Genomic DNA, 13,669 nt, shown 5'->3' with positions numbered 1-13,669 from the left:
GGAGAGAACTTTCTGTCTGGAGTGGTTTTTTATTTTACCTCATTTTTATTGCTCCTCAGGCAAATGGCTCTTTTTCGGCAATAGCAGGCTGTGAATACTGATCTTTAATGGCGTCCAGTCTTTAACACTGGCACTCAAAATTGAGATGATGCGAAAGGGGACGGTGCTCTGTGTGTGAACTGCAGTTAGTAAATGATCCCCTGCAACGGAGAAAATTACCTTTTTGGATGGTTTTGTTTAAAAAAAGAGCTGCGGCACATTTCTGAAATGTAATAAAACTCTGGAGAGTTCGAGCCCGGCTAAAAGCAGACGGTCCAATTTGAGGCTTTCATTCCAGACGGTGTGTCTTTTTAAAGGACACTCCTGTTATTTCAGCAGGTCACTTTTGTTTTAGAGAGGACAATCTGTTTAGAGGGAGCAGCAGACTCCTGTTTTCTCCACACACTCCATCCCTTAGCAACCCGCGGAGTAGCCAACAACAGACCAAGAGGACAGAGGGTCTTTTTCTGTCCTCCTTCAGTCTCATCAACAAAAAGGTGACCTGATGACTCACCGTGGGTGGTTAGCTCCCCTCAGCACCGCCTGCTCAGCCCGACGGAGCTTCAGTTATGGATCTTGGCCACAAGAAATTAACATCAAAGCTTTCAGTCTCGTCTCATTTAATCCTGTGAAGCAGAAAATGATCTTTTTGCCTTTAAATTCCTTTAAAAAAAGAGTTAAAAAGCTCTGAGAATCCGATCATCTTTCCCGTAAAGAGCTAAAGCTTTGATTTCTATTCCAGCTACGCTGAGGCTGGAGTTGACCTTTGATTTGAAACTCTTTAATTATTCTGGAGAAACAGAATCATGACTGTTGCACAAACTTTGGATGACATTTTGCGCTCATCTGCTTTAAAAGTCTACAATCTGCAGGGTCACAGGGAGCTGGTGTCTATCTCCAGCAGGCACCAGGTGAGAGGGCGGGGGACACCCATCATAGAGCCACACAGAGACCAACAGCTACACACACACCTTAGGACAATTTAGTCTCCATTTAACATAGCATGCTTATTTTTGGCACAAGGGAGGATGCTGCAGTGCCTGGAGGGCCCCTCACATGAGAACATGGTAAATGCAGGCAGAAAGGGTGCAGGTGGGATTTGAACCTACAGCCTTCTTACTGTGAAGCAGCATCACTACCAACTATTTTGTTTTTGTTGTTTCATTAAGATTTGTAACATAATGTGTGCATGGCAGAAGAGTTAAATGCCCACCCCATAACCAGAGGGTTGCTGGTTCACGCACCACTCAGTCTGCTGTAGTCACTGCATCCTCGGGCAAGACACTTAACCCACCTTGCCAGTTAGGGGCGGTCAGAGGGAACCGGCAGTGTCTGGGGTGTGTAGCAACCCCAGTGCTGCTGTGCCTACATTGTGGCTCATCACCAATGTGTGGATGTGTGTGTGAATGGGTAAGTGACTGTTTTGTTTGTAAAGTACCTTGAGGGGTTCTCAGTCTCTAGAAGGAGGTATGTAAATACGGGCCTTTAACCATTTATCATGAGCCACTGTGATATGTGAGATGTGATGATTGACTTTGTGACCCCAGTCCGACTAGCTGTTAGCTCATCGATCTAATGAATGAATGTGTTGTATCTTTACTTCCTAGCCTATGTATGAACTTTGGGTTTTATCATGGAACACACAGGATTTCTTTAAAGGGAACGTATTATGATTTTGTTTTCCTAAGTTATAATAACTCTATGGTCAGAACAACTCATGAATTTGTTTGCACAAAATCCGTCTCACATGAAGCTATTTTCAGCAGTTTTCTTTTGACGTTTTCGTTGACATCTGGCAGGGGCTCAGAGTAGAGCTGCTGCAGGTATGTCAGCTCAATTGTTTCTAAGACCAACAGGTGGCAGCCCGCCAGTCTGAAGTTGCAAATGCGGTAATCTGGCCTCAGGGGGCAGGAGGAGTCTGAGTGAAAATCCATTTGTCTTGTAAAGGGTCATTTTAGCACAACGAAAATGATTTAAAATTATGAAAAAGTTGCATAGTATGACTTGAAGCATTCTGCACCGGCCCAAACAAGTGGCAAATGTCCTCATCAACACTCGTGTGATCGTGTCTAATTGCATTTAAATAAAAAAGATGAACCATCACGGATGGACATGCCTGGATGTCTCCCTGTGGAGCAACCAGATGGGTGAGCGTTCATGTTGTGACAAAGTGATTTCACTGGGAACACTTCAGCCAATGAGAACACGGTTACCTGTTCTGCATCCACATGTTTACACCTGCAACTGAAACGCAGTAGCCGATTCTTTATCAGAGCTGTTTATTGTTTAGATGGTACTAAACAGTACACCTTTATAATAATACCTTCATTGTATTTTTAATCTTCATCCTCGACAAATTACTGAAAGTATCGTCAGGTGCAGAGAAACCGCTTCCCTGAAGAGTAAAATGGTTCATTTCATTACTAAAAAGTTCCCCTGAAGGGTTTTTTACTTTGCTGCTTGCAATTCGCACATTTGCACAATCAGACAAAAAAAAAACTGTTTATGTTTTGCATCACGTTCTGCACACATGACTGCATGAATATGTGTCAGCATGTGAGGGAGTTTATGCAAACGTGATTCATTCACATGTCACCAAGCAGTCCAAGTTTCCATCCATGGCACTCATTCGGCTCGGCTTTTCCAGTCTGAGCGGCTGTCGGTGACTCTCCTCTCACAGCTTTCTCCTCATGGCTCTGCCCGCAGGACAGCCGTGTAGCGGTGGTGGCCAGAAGGAGAAATGAAAAGAGGGGGGGGGGGTCTTAGCTCCTCAGCAAGGTTTTATTCTCACCTTACACCCGAGGCATCTCATACCAGCTGGAACTCACTTGATTATGCAGCCAGCGTGGCACAGAGGTCAAAGTGGCACTCCGATGAGAACGATGGGACAAGTTGTGTTCTTTGCTGAAGCTCCTTTGCAAAATACATCAATTCAAGTCCGAATCTTTGCCTAAAACAAAACTTTATCAAACTTTCTTTGTTTTTCTGTAATAAAAACATAATTAATACATTTTTAAAATGACCATCACAGTTTTTCTGATTATATTTCTTATTCTCAATGTTCAAATAAGATCGTCTCATTATTAATACACATTTAAATTGTGTGCACACAGCTCAGAATGAATGAGTGAAAATATACAGACTTTGCATTGAGCATTAACATAATATTCTAATAAAGACTAAGCACAATTATCTTGTCTTTGCACGCATTAATGTTTTAATTGTACAGAAAGAAGCTTTCAGACATCTCTATTCGATTTTTAAGCTGCTCCATCAGATTTGGTTTATTTCTGATAAAACTTTCTCTTTTATTTCAGTTTGATTCAAACTTTTCTGTGGTGTTTTGACATGACGCAAAGCTTTTTCTTGTATAATTGCCTCATGCAGCTGCAAAACTCATCAAGTTCTGCAACTACATTTAGAACAGGTAAACAGGCTGCAAGGAAGACTGAATGTTATTGAATAAAAGGCGTGTTAAATTCCTCTGAAAGAAGTGTGCTTAATTCATGTTCATCACAGTTTGTGTGAAAATGAATTGGGCAAAACTTGTGAAAACAGAAACGGAACCCCCCTAGGTGCTCATTTAGACATGACACCAACATGTTCAGCTGCCATCAGACTTTGGGAACTTTTAATCAGGATAAAAACAAAAGTTTTTGCTCTGGTTTCTTATTTTTTATATCTCAAATAAAACAAAGTTTAAAAGAAATTAAAAATGTGGCTGGAGTCCAGATTCAGAAGCGCTCTTCCTGCCAAGAAGTACCCGGATAGTTTGGTGCTGCTTCATTACGACTCTACTTTGATGTGATCCTGCAGATAAACAATGCAGTAATTTCATCTGTTGTGATGAAATCAAGTTTCACGCTGTGCAGATGCCAGCAACACATAAAAGTGTAAAATAATGCCCTGGATTTAGTGGTGCTTTAAGGCAGAACAAAGGCTTTAAAGTATGAAGCTGCTAAACTGGGTCAAATCCAGCTAAATCATCTGGTTGTGAACTAATTGACACAGCAAGCGACTCGAGGCGAATTAAAATCCAAAGCAAAAGCAACTCCGGCGTACTGTGAGGAAATTGGCGAAGCAGGAGTTTCAGAACAGCATTTCCAGTCATGTTACAAGCCATGAGAGGATGAACGCTATCAGGAATCTGAAGCGCTGTCAAGCTAATCTCAGCGCTGGCAAAACACCTCAGAGCTGCGAGAACAGATGGCGGCTCCTTTCAGCAATCCTCGTTGTTGTGAAACACATACATTGTTGTTCGCCTGCTTTTGGGAAACAGTTTTAGTGTCGTGTGCAAACTGGAATAATGGAATTCAGAGCACAAGGTGCGGTCGAGAGTTAAGAGACGGGGTCGTGACCTTAGGTAGGTTGGTAGAAACGGCCGAGATCGACCTTCTGTTCAAATGGCTGTTTACAAAATGATCAAAATGTGAGTTTTATACAGATTTGAGCACAAATGCACAAATATTTATTTACCTTTTATTCTTAAAATGTTGTTGGCCTTGTAGGGTAATTATAGACTTTTATAAATCTCCGTGGATGTGGAGACTAGAATCATTTCTTAATTCAAGGCTGTTTTAGTCCCTAAAGATTCCTGCAAAACAAACACAAACACGGTGGGTGGGAGGAGAGATTCTCTCCCTTTTAATCAGATTAATTAAAGCTGCTGTAGAAAATCTACAAGCTGTGTTTTGAACGCAAACACTCACCCCTCCCCTCGGGCATCTTCACTGTATCCGCATCCACTGGAACCGGAAACCCGCATCTCCAGAGGAAACAAGATAACGCTTAACGCCAGTCGCCTCTCTGTCTTTTGTTGTCTGTGACATCAGACGGTGTTTTCCTTTTGGGACTGGTAGTTTCTCCTCAAGTGGAAGTGGCAGCAGCCGGCTGTTTCTCCTTCTCCGATGTTATTAAGCAAAGAACCTTTGACACCAGTGGTCTGTTGCTCAATGCGTGAATGCGTAATGAATGGAGGAGTCCGGGAGGTTCGGCGAGACTGACATCCAGGCCAGGTTGGGTTGGGGTGATGGGGGTGTGCATGCTGCCCCAAAGCTGTGGAACTCGTTGCCCATTGGAGTTCGGCAGGCTCCATCACTGGCGGTTTTAAAATCTTGTTTAAAGACCCACTTTTACGATTTGGCTTTTAGACAGTGACTCGTTTTAGTGTTTTATTGTGTCATTGTTTTAACGTGTTCTTAGTATTCTTCATGTTTATCTGCTTTTGCCTGGGATTTTTATCTTCTGTTTTAGTTTCTTAAAGTGGTTGCGTTTTGCTTTAGCCTGTGCAGCACTTTGGGCAGCTCCCATGCTGCGTTTTAAACATGCTATATAATAAACTATGGTATGGTATGGGTTATTGACGGACGTTTTTGTGGGAGAACCACTTTATTGATTGTTTTACTCTAAAATATATTCATATGTTACAATGTTGTTGAGAAGCATGAAGAAAAATCTTTAAAGCTAATTGGTTTTCCTACGCAACAAGTCGTTTAGTCCAAATTTTGATTAAAGAGTCAGATTCTCCTGGTTGTGATGACCTTTAAATACATTTTACATCTATTAGCTGCTTTATCTCAGCTTCATCTTCATCCAGCTCTAATGGACAAGTCAGAAAAATCTTTAGGCCTTTTTTTTTTATTACCTGGACGTCCTTCCTCATAGCTCCACATCCCTCTCGGCTGTGACGCGCCTGAATCTGCAGATCGCTGCTGAATCATTAATGATTCTATTACTGCTTGATCTATTTTCCAACACAATTTTAAAGACTGGCCATATATTAATAGCCTCATCTCATTTTGGCGAGGGGGAAAATTGGCACAGATTTTCACTTAGTGGGAGAAAAAGTGAGTGTTTTCACATTATTAGCCTGCCAACATGTCACATTTACTTGATGGTTATTTACGCTCCTGCCTTGTCCTGTTCATTGCTGCAGGGACGCTGGAGCGTCGCCCACCTGCCACTGGCCGAGAAGCAGGTTTTAACCCGGATCAGCTACAAAATCGTGTTGCAGGAAATAGCGGGATCTTGTTTTAGAGTGCAGGATAGTCTCCTAAGAGCTGGAACTGCAGCGTTGCGTCATCTTTAGAAGATACACAGAGCGCTGCTCCAACTTCAACATGCTCATGAGCTGGTTTGTTCACGTGCTGCAAATGTTAGAAGATAATGATTGCCGTTATCCCGTGTGAGCAGCGGCTCTCAGAAAGCCTCCACGTCAAGGCTGTGACACCATTAACTTCATATGTTCAGTAGATAGGATCTGCACTTCTCTTGCTGCAGTGAGTGCTTCTTCTCTGCTGTCACCCTGAGAGATAAAAAGTGCAGCAAAAAGCAGCTCAAAGCTAAAGCTTTCCTGCATGTTGTAAAGAGATAATGGTAACTTTGCTAAAGCAAACTCACGAAGAAAAAAAAACTAAAGCACAGTTAAAATAACCAAAATTTTTACTTTTCATCTTTCTGGTCGATGGGATGCTTTATTGCATTAAAGCCCCAGTGTATGAAAAAGTTATAATCTTTGGCTACTGTAGCTACGGTAGCTCACACGCATCAAAAAGGGCAGAACGTCATCAACAACTTCCAGCTTTCTTTTTTAAATGGAAGGAGCAGAATTTCCCCAAAACTGCAAGGCTGCCACAGAGAGAACCAGCGCCATCCCTCGCAACAACAACTTCTCAAAGGACGAGGAGAGAGTTGAGCAGTAGCTCCACATCAGCTGTAGATGAGGAGAAAAAGCAGTGTTTGATTTGTTGTTGATCGCATGGATCAAAAGAGACCCTTAGCTGCCTCATAGATAAATAAAGAACTGACATTTAACAAATTTAAATAAAAATAATTAAGGGATCAATTATGGATCAGCACAGGGATTTAATCACATTTTGTCAAGAGGCTGGGCGAACGTCTGAGTGATAAGGTGTGTGAAGTGGCTGCATGTCAGGAAGCACCTAATTTTAGTCTGCTAATGTGTGATGCGTTTGTGACTCTGGCCCAGTCAGAAGTGTGATATGTACCCTAGCCCCAGGATTACCTCATAGCCCCTGGTAATCAATCACTCTAAATATGGGATTCCCCACCATGAAGAAACGGCACGAGGTTATGTTGAACCTTTGACCCAACTGTGCCTTTGAGGTCCAAGCGGTCCTCCTGCGGGGTGTCACGTCAGAATTTGAAACAGAAATGTTTATAATAAACAGTTCAGCTTGGAGGCTCGTCAGATGTGTGGGATTAGATCGGACATGTCGGCTCCCAGCACGCATGAATTCAGCTGCTTGATAATGTACAGAGTTTAGATAATGAACATGTTTATCATGCTGAAAGGTTTTAAAATGTTAAGACCAAATGCAACATTAGAGGCATTTATTACTGATCAGGTTCAATGAAAACACATTTTTTTACTTGTTATTTTTTGATTGAAATGTTTATTTGAACATAAGACAAAATATTTTTAAAAAGTCAATGAACATAGTAGAAAAGAAAAGATATACCAATAAAAAGGAAGTCTTTGTCCAAAGGGAATAAGAAGAAGCAAGTGCTTATTCAATCCCACCCCCTTGACTTACATACATACATACATACACACACACACACACACACACACACACACACACACACACACACACACACACATACATACATACACGCATACATACATACATACATACATACATACATACATACATACATACATACATACATACATACATACATACATACAAACATGCATACACACATACATACATGCATACACACACACACATACACACATACACACATACATACACACACACACATACACACATACATACATGCATACACACACACACATACACACATACACACATACATACACACACACACACACACACACACACACACACACACACACACACACACACACACACACATACATGCATACACACACACACATACACACATACACACATACATACACACACACACACACACACACACACACACACACACACACACACACATACAGACATTCATACATACATACACACATACATACATTGATATATATATATATATATATATATATATATATATATATATATATATATATATATATATATATATGCAGCTACTAATGAGAGCATTTTGCATTAACATTTTATGGTACCAGTGATAGTAATAATAATAATAACAATGACAATAATAACATAAACAACAGCAAAATAATAATAACAAATCATAGTTTCCATGACCTCAGAGAACCTCTTTTTCATATCCATTAATTATAATTTTATATACTGTGATTTAAATTTGTTTATATTTGGACACTGTTTGTGTATTTCCTGCAGCCCATTCCACAGTTTCACACCACATACTGATACACAGAAACTCCTTTTAGTGGTTCTTACCTTAGGCATTTTAAAATTTTTAGTCCTTCGTAAATGATATCCCTCATCACTCTGGTTGAAGAGCTTTTGAATATTAGGTGGCAATAAGTGCTTACTAGCTTTAAACATGATTTGAGCTGTTTCATAATGAACCAGGTCTTGAAGTTTAATGTATTTAATGTATAGTGGGTGTAGTGCATTTTTAGAATTGTTTCCCCAAAGTGAGTGCCACAGTAAGTGAGATATGGCAGAACTAATGAACAAATAGAATATGGAGTGATTTACAGTCCAACAGTTGCTTCATTTGATTTATAATTGCAACGTTTTTTGCTGCTTTGGTTTGTATGTGTCTAATGTTATCCAGTATCACACCCAAAAATTTGATTTCATTACCATTGTCAATTTTTCCATCGTCAATCTTTATACACACTTCTGTTTTGTTTTTACAATTGCCAAACGTCATTACCTTTGTTTTTTCTATATTCAATGATAATTTATTATTATTCATCCATTTTTTTAGTTTACTTAATTATTAATTATTTCATTGAGATCATTTCCAGCGTAGAACAAATTTGTATCATCAGCAAATAAGATCATCTTCAGAGTTTTGCAGACTTGAAAAATGTCATTTATATATATATTAAATAGAGCAGGTCCTACTACTGACCCCTGGGGGACACCACAGGCAATCCCCATGCTTTCAGAAGTGACATCATCCATTTTTACAAATTGTTGTCTCTTAGATAATTAATTGGTGATCCAGTCCAGTGCTATTCCCCTAATGCCGTACTCTTGTAGCTTGTTTATGAGAATTGAGTGATTTATTGTATCAAAAGCTTTCCTAAAATCTATGAATACTCCAATAGCATATTTACCTTTATGTAATGTATTAATTATTTCATTGGTTGCTTCCATTATTGCAAGTGCTGTTGTCTTCTTTTCTCTGAATCCATACTGACTATGGTTTAGTATTTCGTGTTCATTTAAAAAGTTTTCTAGTCTGATATTAAATAGTTTTTCCAGGAATTTTGAAAATTGAGGAAGAAGTGATACTGGCCTGTAGTTGTTAAATAGATGTTTATTCCCTTGCTTAAAATTTGGTAGTACTTTAGCTACTTTCATTTTCTGAGGAAATAAACCAGTTTGGAAGGAAAAGTTAAATATATATAAGTTAATGGTTTTAGAATACCATCAATAACTCTTTTAACCAACACCATATAAATACCGTCACGATCAGTGGAGACTTTGTTGTTACATTTGTCAACAACTGATTTAACTTCCAACTCATCCACTGCTGAGAGGAAGATTGAGTCGGGTTAGTTTGTTTTTATCAATGGTTCACTTATTGTCTGTTTTTTTTGGCTTGGTTGGGTTTTCACAGCATCTGTCTGCGTTCCTTCATGGGGGTTTGTTGCTTGCCGCTCAAGGCTACCAGGGCGTCAGATCTGGATAACAAGAATTTGTTTGGGTCAGGCTGAGATAATTTTCCTCTCTGCCTTCAGTTTTTAAACTGATCATTCCAGTCCTTCAGTGAAGCCAATTTTGGGTTTTAAACTTGTCCATACCGTCCGGTGACTCTCTCCGAGATGACATCCATTTTGAGCACTAATACCAGTATTGCAGCTAGAACATTGTCCAGCTTACGATTCACCTCGAGTAACATCCCAGTCTGTGAAGTCTCCACACGGACGGTGCTTTCCACGGGTGCGGGTCGCCCTCCAATCGCTCCCGTCTTTCCAAATTTCCAGAAAACCAGATATCCTCCCACTCCAATCAGGAGAAATCCAGTGATCATCAGGCCAAATATCCACACGTCTTCGACATCCTCAATGGACAGCTGGGAGAGGCATATGATCTTCCATTCCTTCCAGGAATCCAGCATATACCCCACCGGGTGTGTCCCCTGTGGACATGTGGGAGCCCCCTGCTCCGTTCTCATTGTTCCAGCTCCGTTCTCATTGTCCCACTATTCCTTAGTTTGTTATATCCCAGGCACCTTTTAAGTTATTCTTATTTTCATTTAGGATTTTTCTGTAATATATCTTTACTAGTTCTTCTTATTTCAGTTAATTTATTTGTGTAAACTTTATATCTGATTTAAGCTTTGTAGTTTACTAAAATTCCTATAAAAACTATTTTTCTTTTTACAAGCATTTTGTAATCCTTTAGTTAGCCATGGGAGATTTTTATACTTATGACTTCTATTAACGACCTTGACTGGACAATTATTGTAAAGTGTCTTAAATACGTCAATAAATTTACTATATGTCAACGTCATCTTCCCTATAGACTACATCCCAGTCTTAGGATTGAAATATGATAAGTCACTCTGAGTTTACCATGCAGGCTGAACGTGAAAATAGTCGTCTAACCCTATTTCCTGTATTAGCTGCTGATAGGTGCAAATAGATGGAGAAATGTTTGGATTAGAAAAGTCATGGACTCGCCTATTTTGGCTCGCAACGGGGAAGGCTGTTGATGTTTTAGCATCCAGGAGAGAGTAGAGCATGCCTCGGCTAGTAGAATCTAACTGTTAGCATTAGCAACTCCACAACATGACCAAACTCCTTCAGGCTTGTGTTATTTGTGGAGATAAAACATCAACATTGCAGAGCGAACGGAGGCAGAGGAAGAGTGACGATAATTTTAGAGAGTACCATGAATACTAATGGGTAAGACTCCAAATCCTGCTGTTTTCAGCCCACCTCTCCTCTGATTAACTCCTGCTTCCTAAAACAGAAGAACAAAGATATTCAATTACAATAGAGACTACAGCAAATGGATTGAAAAAATGAGTGACTGAGAGCTTCAAAATAATATACAAGCTACTTAAAAGTCGAACCAAAACATCTTGAGTCGCGCGAGACTGTGTTTTAATTATTAAAAACCTAATTATGGAGAAAATAATAATTTGAATATACAGCAGCAAGGTTAGAACCACAGGAATCATGAAAATTGAACCACGACCTATTTTTTATGTTTTAGTCAGGTAATAGTTATTTTCATTTACATTGAGAAGGCGGGGCTTAAGAATTTAGTTTGCATCATGTCCCCACATCCAGTTATACATGGAATCAGATTAATCTCAAGAAATGTTATCCTACTTTCATAAATCTTTGCTGAAAAGCCCTGTTTGTTTGTTTGTTTTTTCGGTGATCGAAACTTTATTGAGTCAAAGGTTTTCATGCAACCTAAGAAAATAAAAGATTTAATTTACTTAACCAAGTTATGGTTGACTGGTTCCCATAGATGGAAATTCCGGGGGGGGCAAGGGGGACACCCCCCCCCCACCCCCTTTCCCTGCGTAAAGTTGTCCCCCCAAAAATATTCCTCTCTGAAATTTTACTGTTTATTGCCCCCTCCAAAATGAAATGGGATATCCGCCCCTGCTGGTCCCACTAAACATAGCTGGTTAATTGTAATATGCATTGTTCTATGTTTTGTTAAAAGCAAATGCACATTACTCTTTCTATTTAGGCAACTAGTGGAACCAGTTGACATAAATTGGTCAAGTAAATTCAAAGATTTGATTTCTTTCCATTTACAAATTCTATGTTGTTACTTTCATCTTCCTGCAGATGAAAGATGGAGATAGTTAACTGAGTTGGCTGATGTTACTTTGCTGCATTTAGCCTTTTTCACACCGCTAATCAGTGCACATCGAGCTACAACCTGCTCAGAGCTTTAAATTGTCTAGATTTTATTGTAGTTTCAACATTTTCTCCTGTTTTATTTTTCACTGCTGATTTTATATTCTAGTCTTAATAATAGTTTTTTTAAACAACGTTTAGTTTGATGTCTAAAACACTTAGTTTCTGTTTCCACAGATGGAAGACATCGTGACACGAATACAAGACGAGAAAGCAGGAGGTGTTGCCATCCGGACCGTTAAAAGCTTCCTCTCCAAGATCCCCAGCGTGGTATCAGGTGAACATCATAAAACGTGTGTGTGCCGGTGTTTGCTTGACTTACCCGGGGAATCAGACTCAGGGACAACATCTACTGCTCCTGAATCAGTTAAACAAGGGCGACTGCTGCATCGATGGAAAGAGGCGGGAGGCCTCTTTCCGGATGAGACGGTGCCTGTGGTGGAATTCAGTGTTGGTCCCAAATGCAGAAAAGCTGCTTCTGTCCTGTTGGTGCGCAGGCTTTTCTTTCCATTACACATGTGATTTTGTGTGAAATGACTCACCGTCTCTGGACGAGGAGGAGGTGCACCCTCCTTCCGTGAGGCTGTCAGACCTTCGTGTGGCTCCCACCGGGTCTAACAGCCTCACGATCTCTTTCAGCAACCTCTGCTGAGCGCCGATTCGAGGCAGGGCCGATTGTTCTGTCAAGGAGCACAAAGAGAAGAACCACACCAAACCTGTCGACATCAGGCTATATTTAAACACTTACTCGAGTCTGACAGCTTTGACCTGCAGCTTTGAGCACAAGCAAACCACAACCGCCTCTTGAAGGCCTTTTTTGTTCTTATTTTGTATCTTCTCCACATTTCTTCTAACCAGTGTTTTATTTTTTTTATTTTTTTCAAATAATAGGGGCAGACATTGTTCAGTGGCTGATGAAAAACCTCTCTATTGAGGATCCAGGTAGGCCTGATGAGAAATCTGTCTGTTCATGTGCACAGTTTTCAGTATGGAGATGAAAAATACTATTTTATGTGTTTGTTTGTTTTTTTCTGGTCTTACGTCACCAGCTGAAGCCATCCACCTCGGGAGTCTGATTGCAGCTCACGGCTACATCTTCCCCATCAACGACCACGTTCTGACTCTAAAGGATGATGGAACCCTGTACCGATTTCAGGTACCGAAAGGTCCGACGATGGACTGGCCTTGATATGTTTTAGGAGGACCACTGAGCGTAAAATAATGAGATGATGGTTGTTTATCAGACGGATGTGTTTACTGCATGATGCTAATGAGAGCAATCCTTCCTAAGCCTATTACTCATTCCACCAAGGTCGATACCATATACGCCTGCTGCAGGCTGCCTGAGAGCCGGAGGAGGTTGGTAGAACAGGCCACACAGGTCAGCCGTGGCGATCATCAAAATGCTTTTTAAAAAAAATCTTCACTTCATCTGATCCATCAGGAACTTTGACAAGTTGTGCTGCATTGGTAGCGCGAACATTTTAGACCTGCAAACCAGTCGGAGCAGGTGAGCCCCTTGAAAGGAGGCTCTGAGCCAGCTGCACGCTGGCTTTGCACTTTTTATTATCCTCCTCTTCCTCCTCCCCCTCCTCCTCAGTCCACCTCTGAAAGCATTTATCT

General features: G+C 40.5%; 1 protein-coding gene across 5 annotated transcripts in view; it reads left to right on the top strand.

Annotated features, from left to right (window-relative positions):
* Positions 1–13,669, top strand: part of LOC107392431 (regulator of G-protein signaling 6) — a 49,189-nt gene that overhangs the window by 22,563 nt on the left and 12,957 nt on the right. For all 5 annotated transcript variants that reach the window (XM_054741564.2, XM_054741563.2, XM_015970230.3 and 2 more), the window contains 3 exons: positions 12,224–12,323; positions 12,938–12,988; positions 13,096–13,202. In XM_054741564.2, coding sequence (XP_054597539.1) covers positions 12,224–12,323; positions 12,938–12,988; positions 13,096–13,202 — 258 coding nt within the window. The remainder of the gene's footprint in view (positions 1–12,223; positions 12,324–12,937; positions 12,989–13,095; positions 13,203–13,669) is intronic.

This window comes from Nothobranchius furzeri, chromosome 18 (assembly GCF_043380555.1).
Source record: "Nothobranchius furzeri strain GRZ-AD chromosome 18, NfurGRZ-RIMD1, whole genome shotgun sequence".
Taxonomy (NCBI): domain Eukaryota; kingdom Metazoa; phylum Chordata; class Actinopteri; order Cyprinodontiformes; family Nothobranchiidae; genus Nothobranchius; species Nothobranchius furzeri.
Note: the sequence above shows the minus strand (reverse complement) of the source record. Positions and strands in the feature narration are given on the sequence as shown.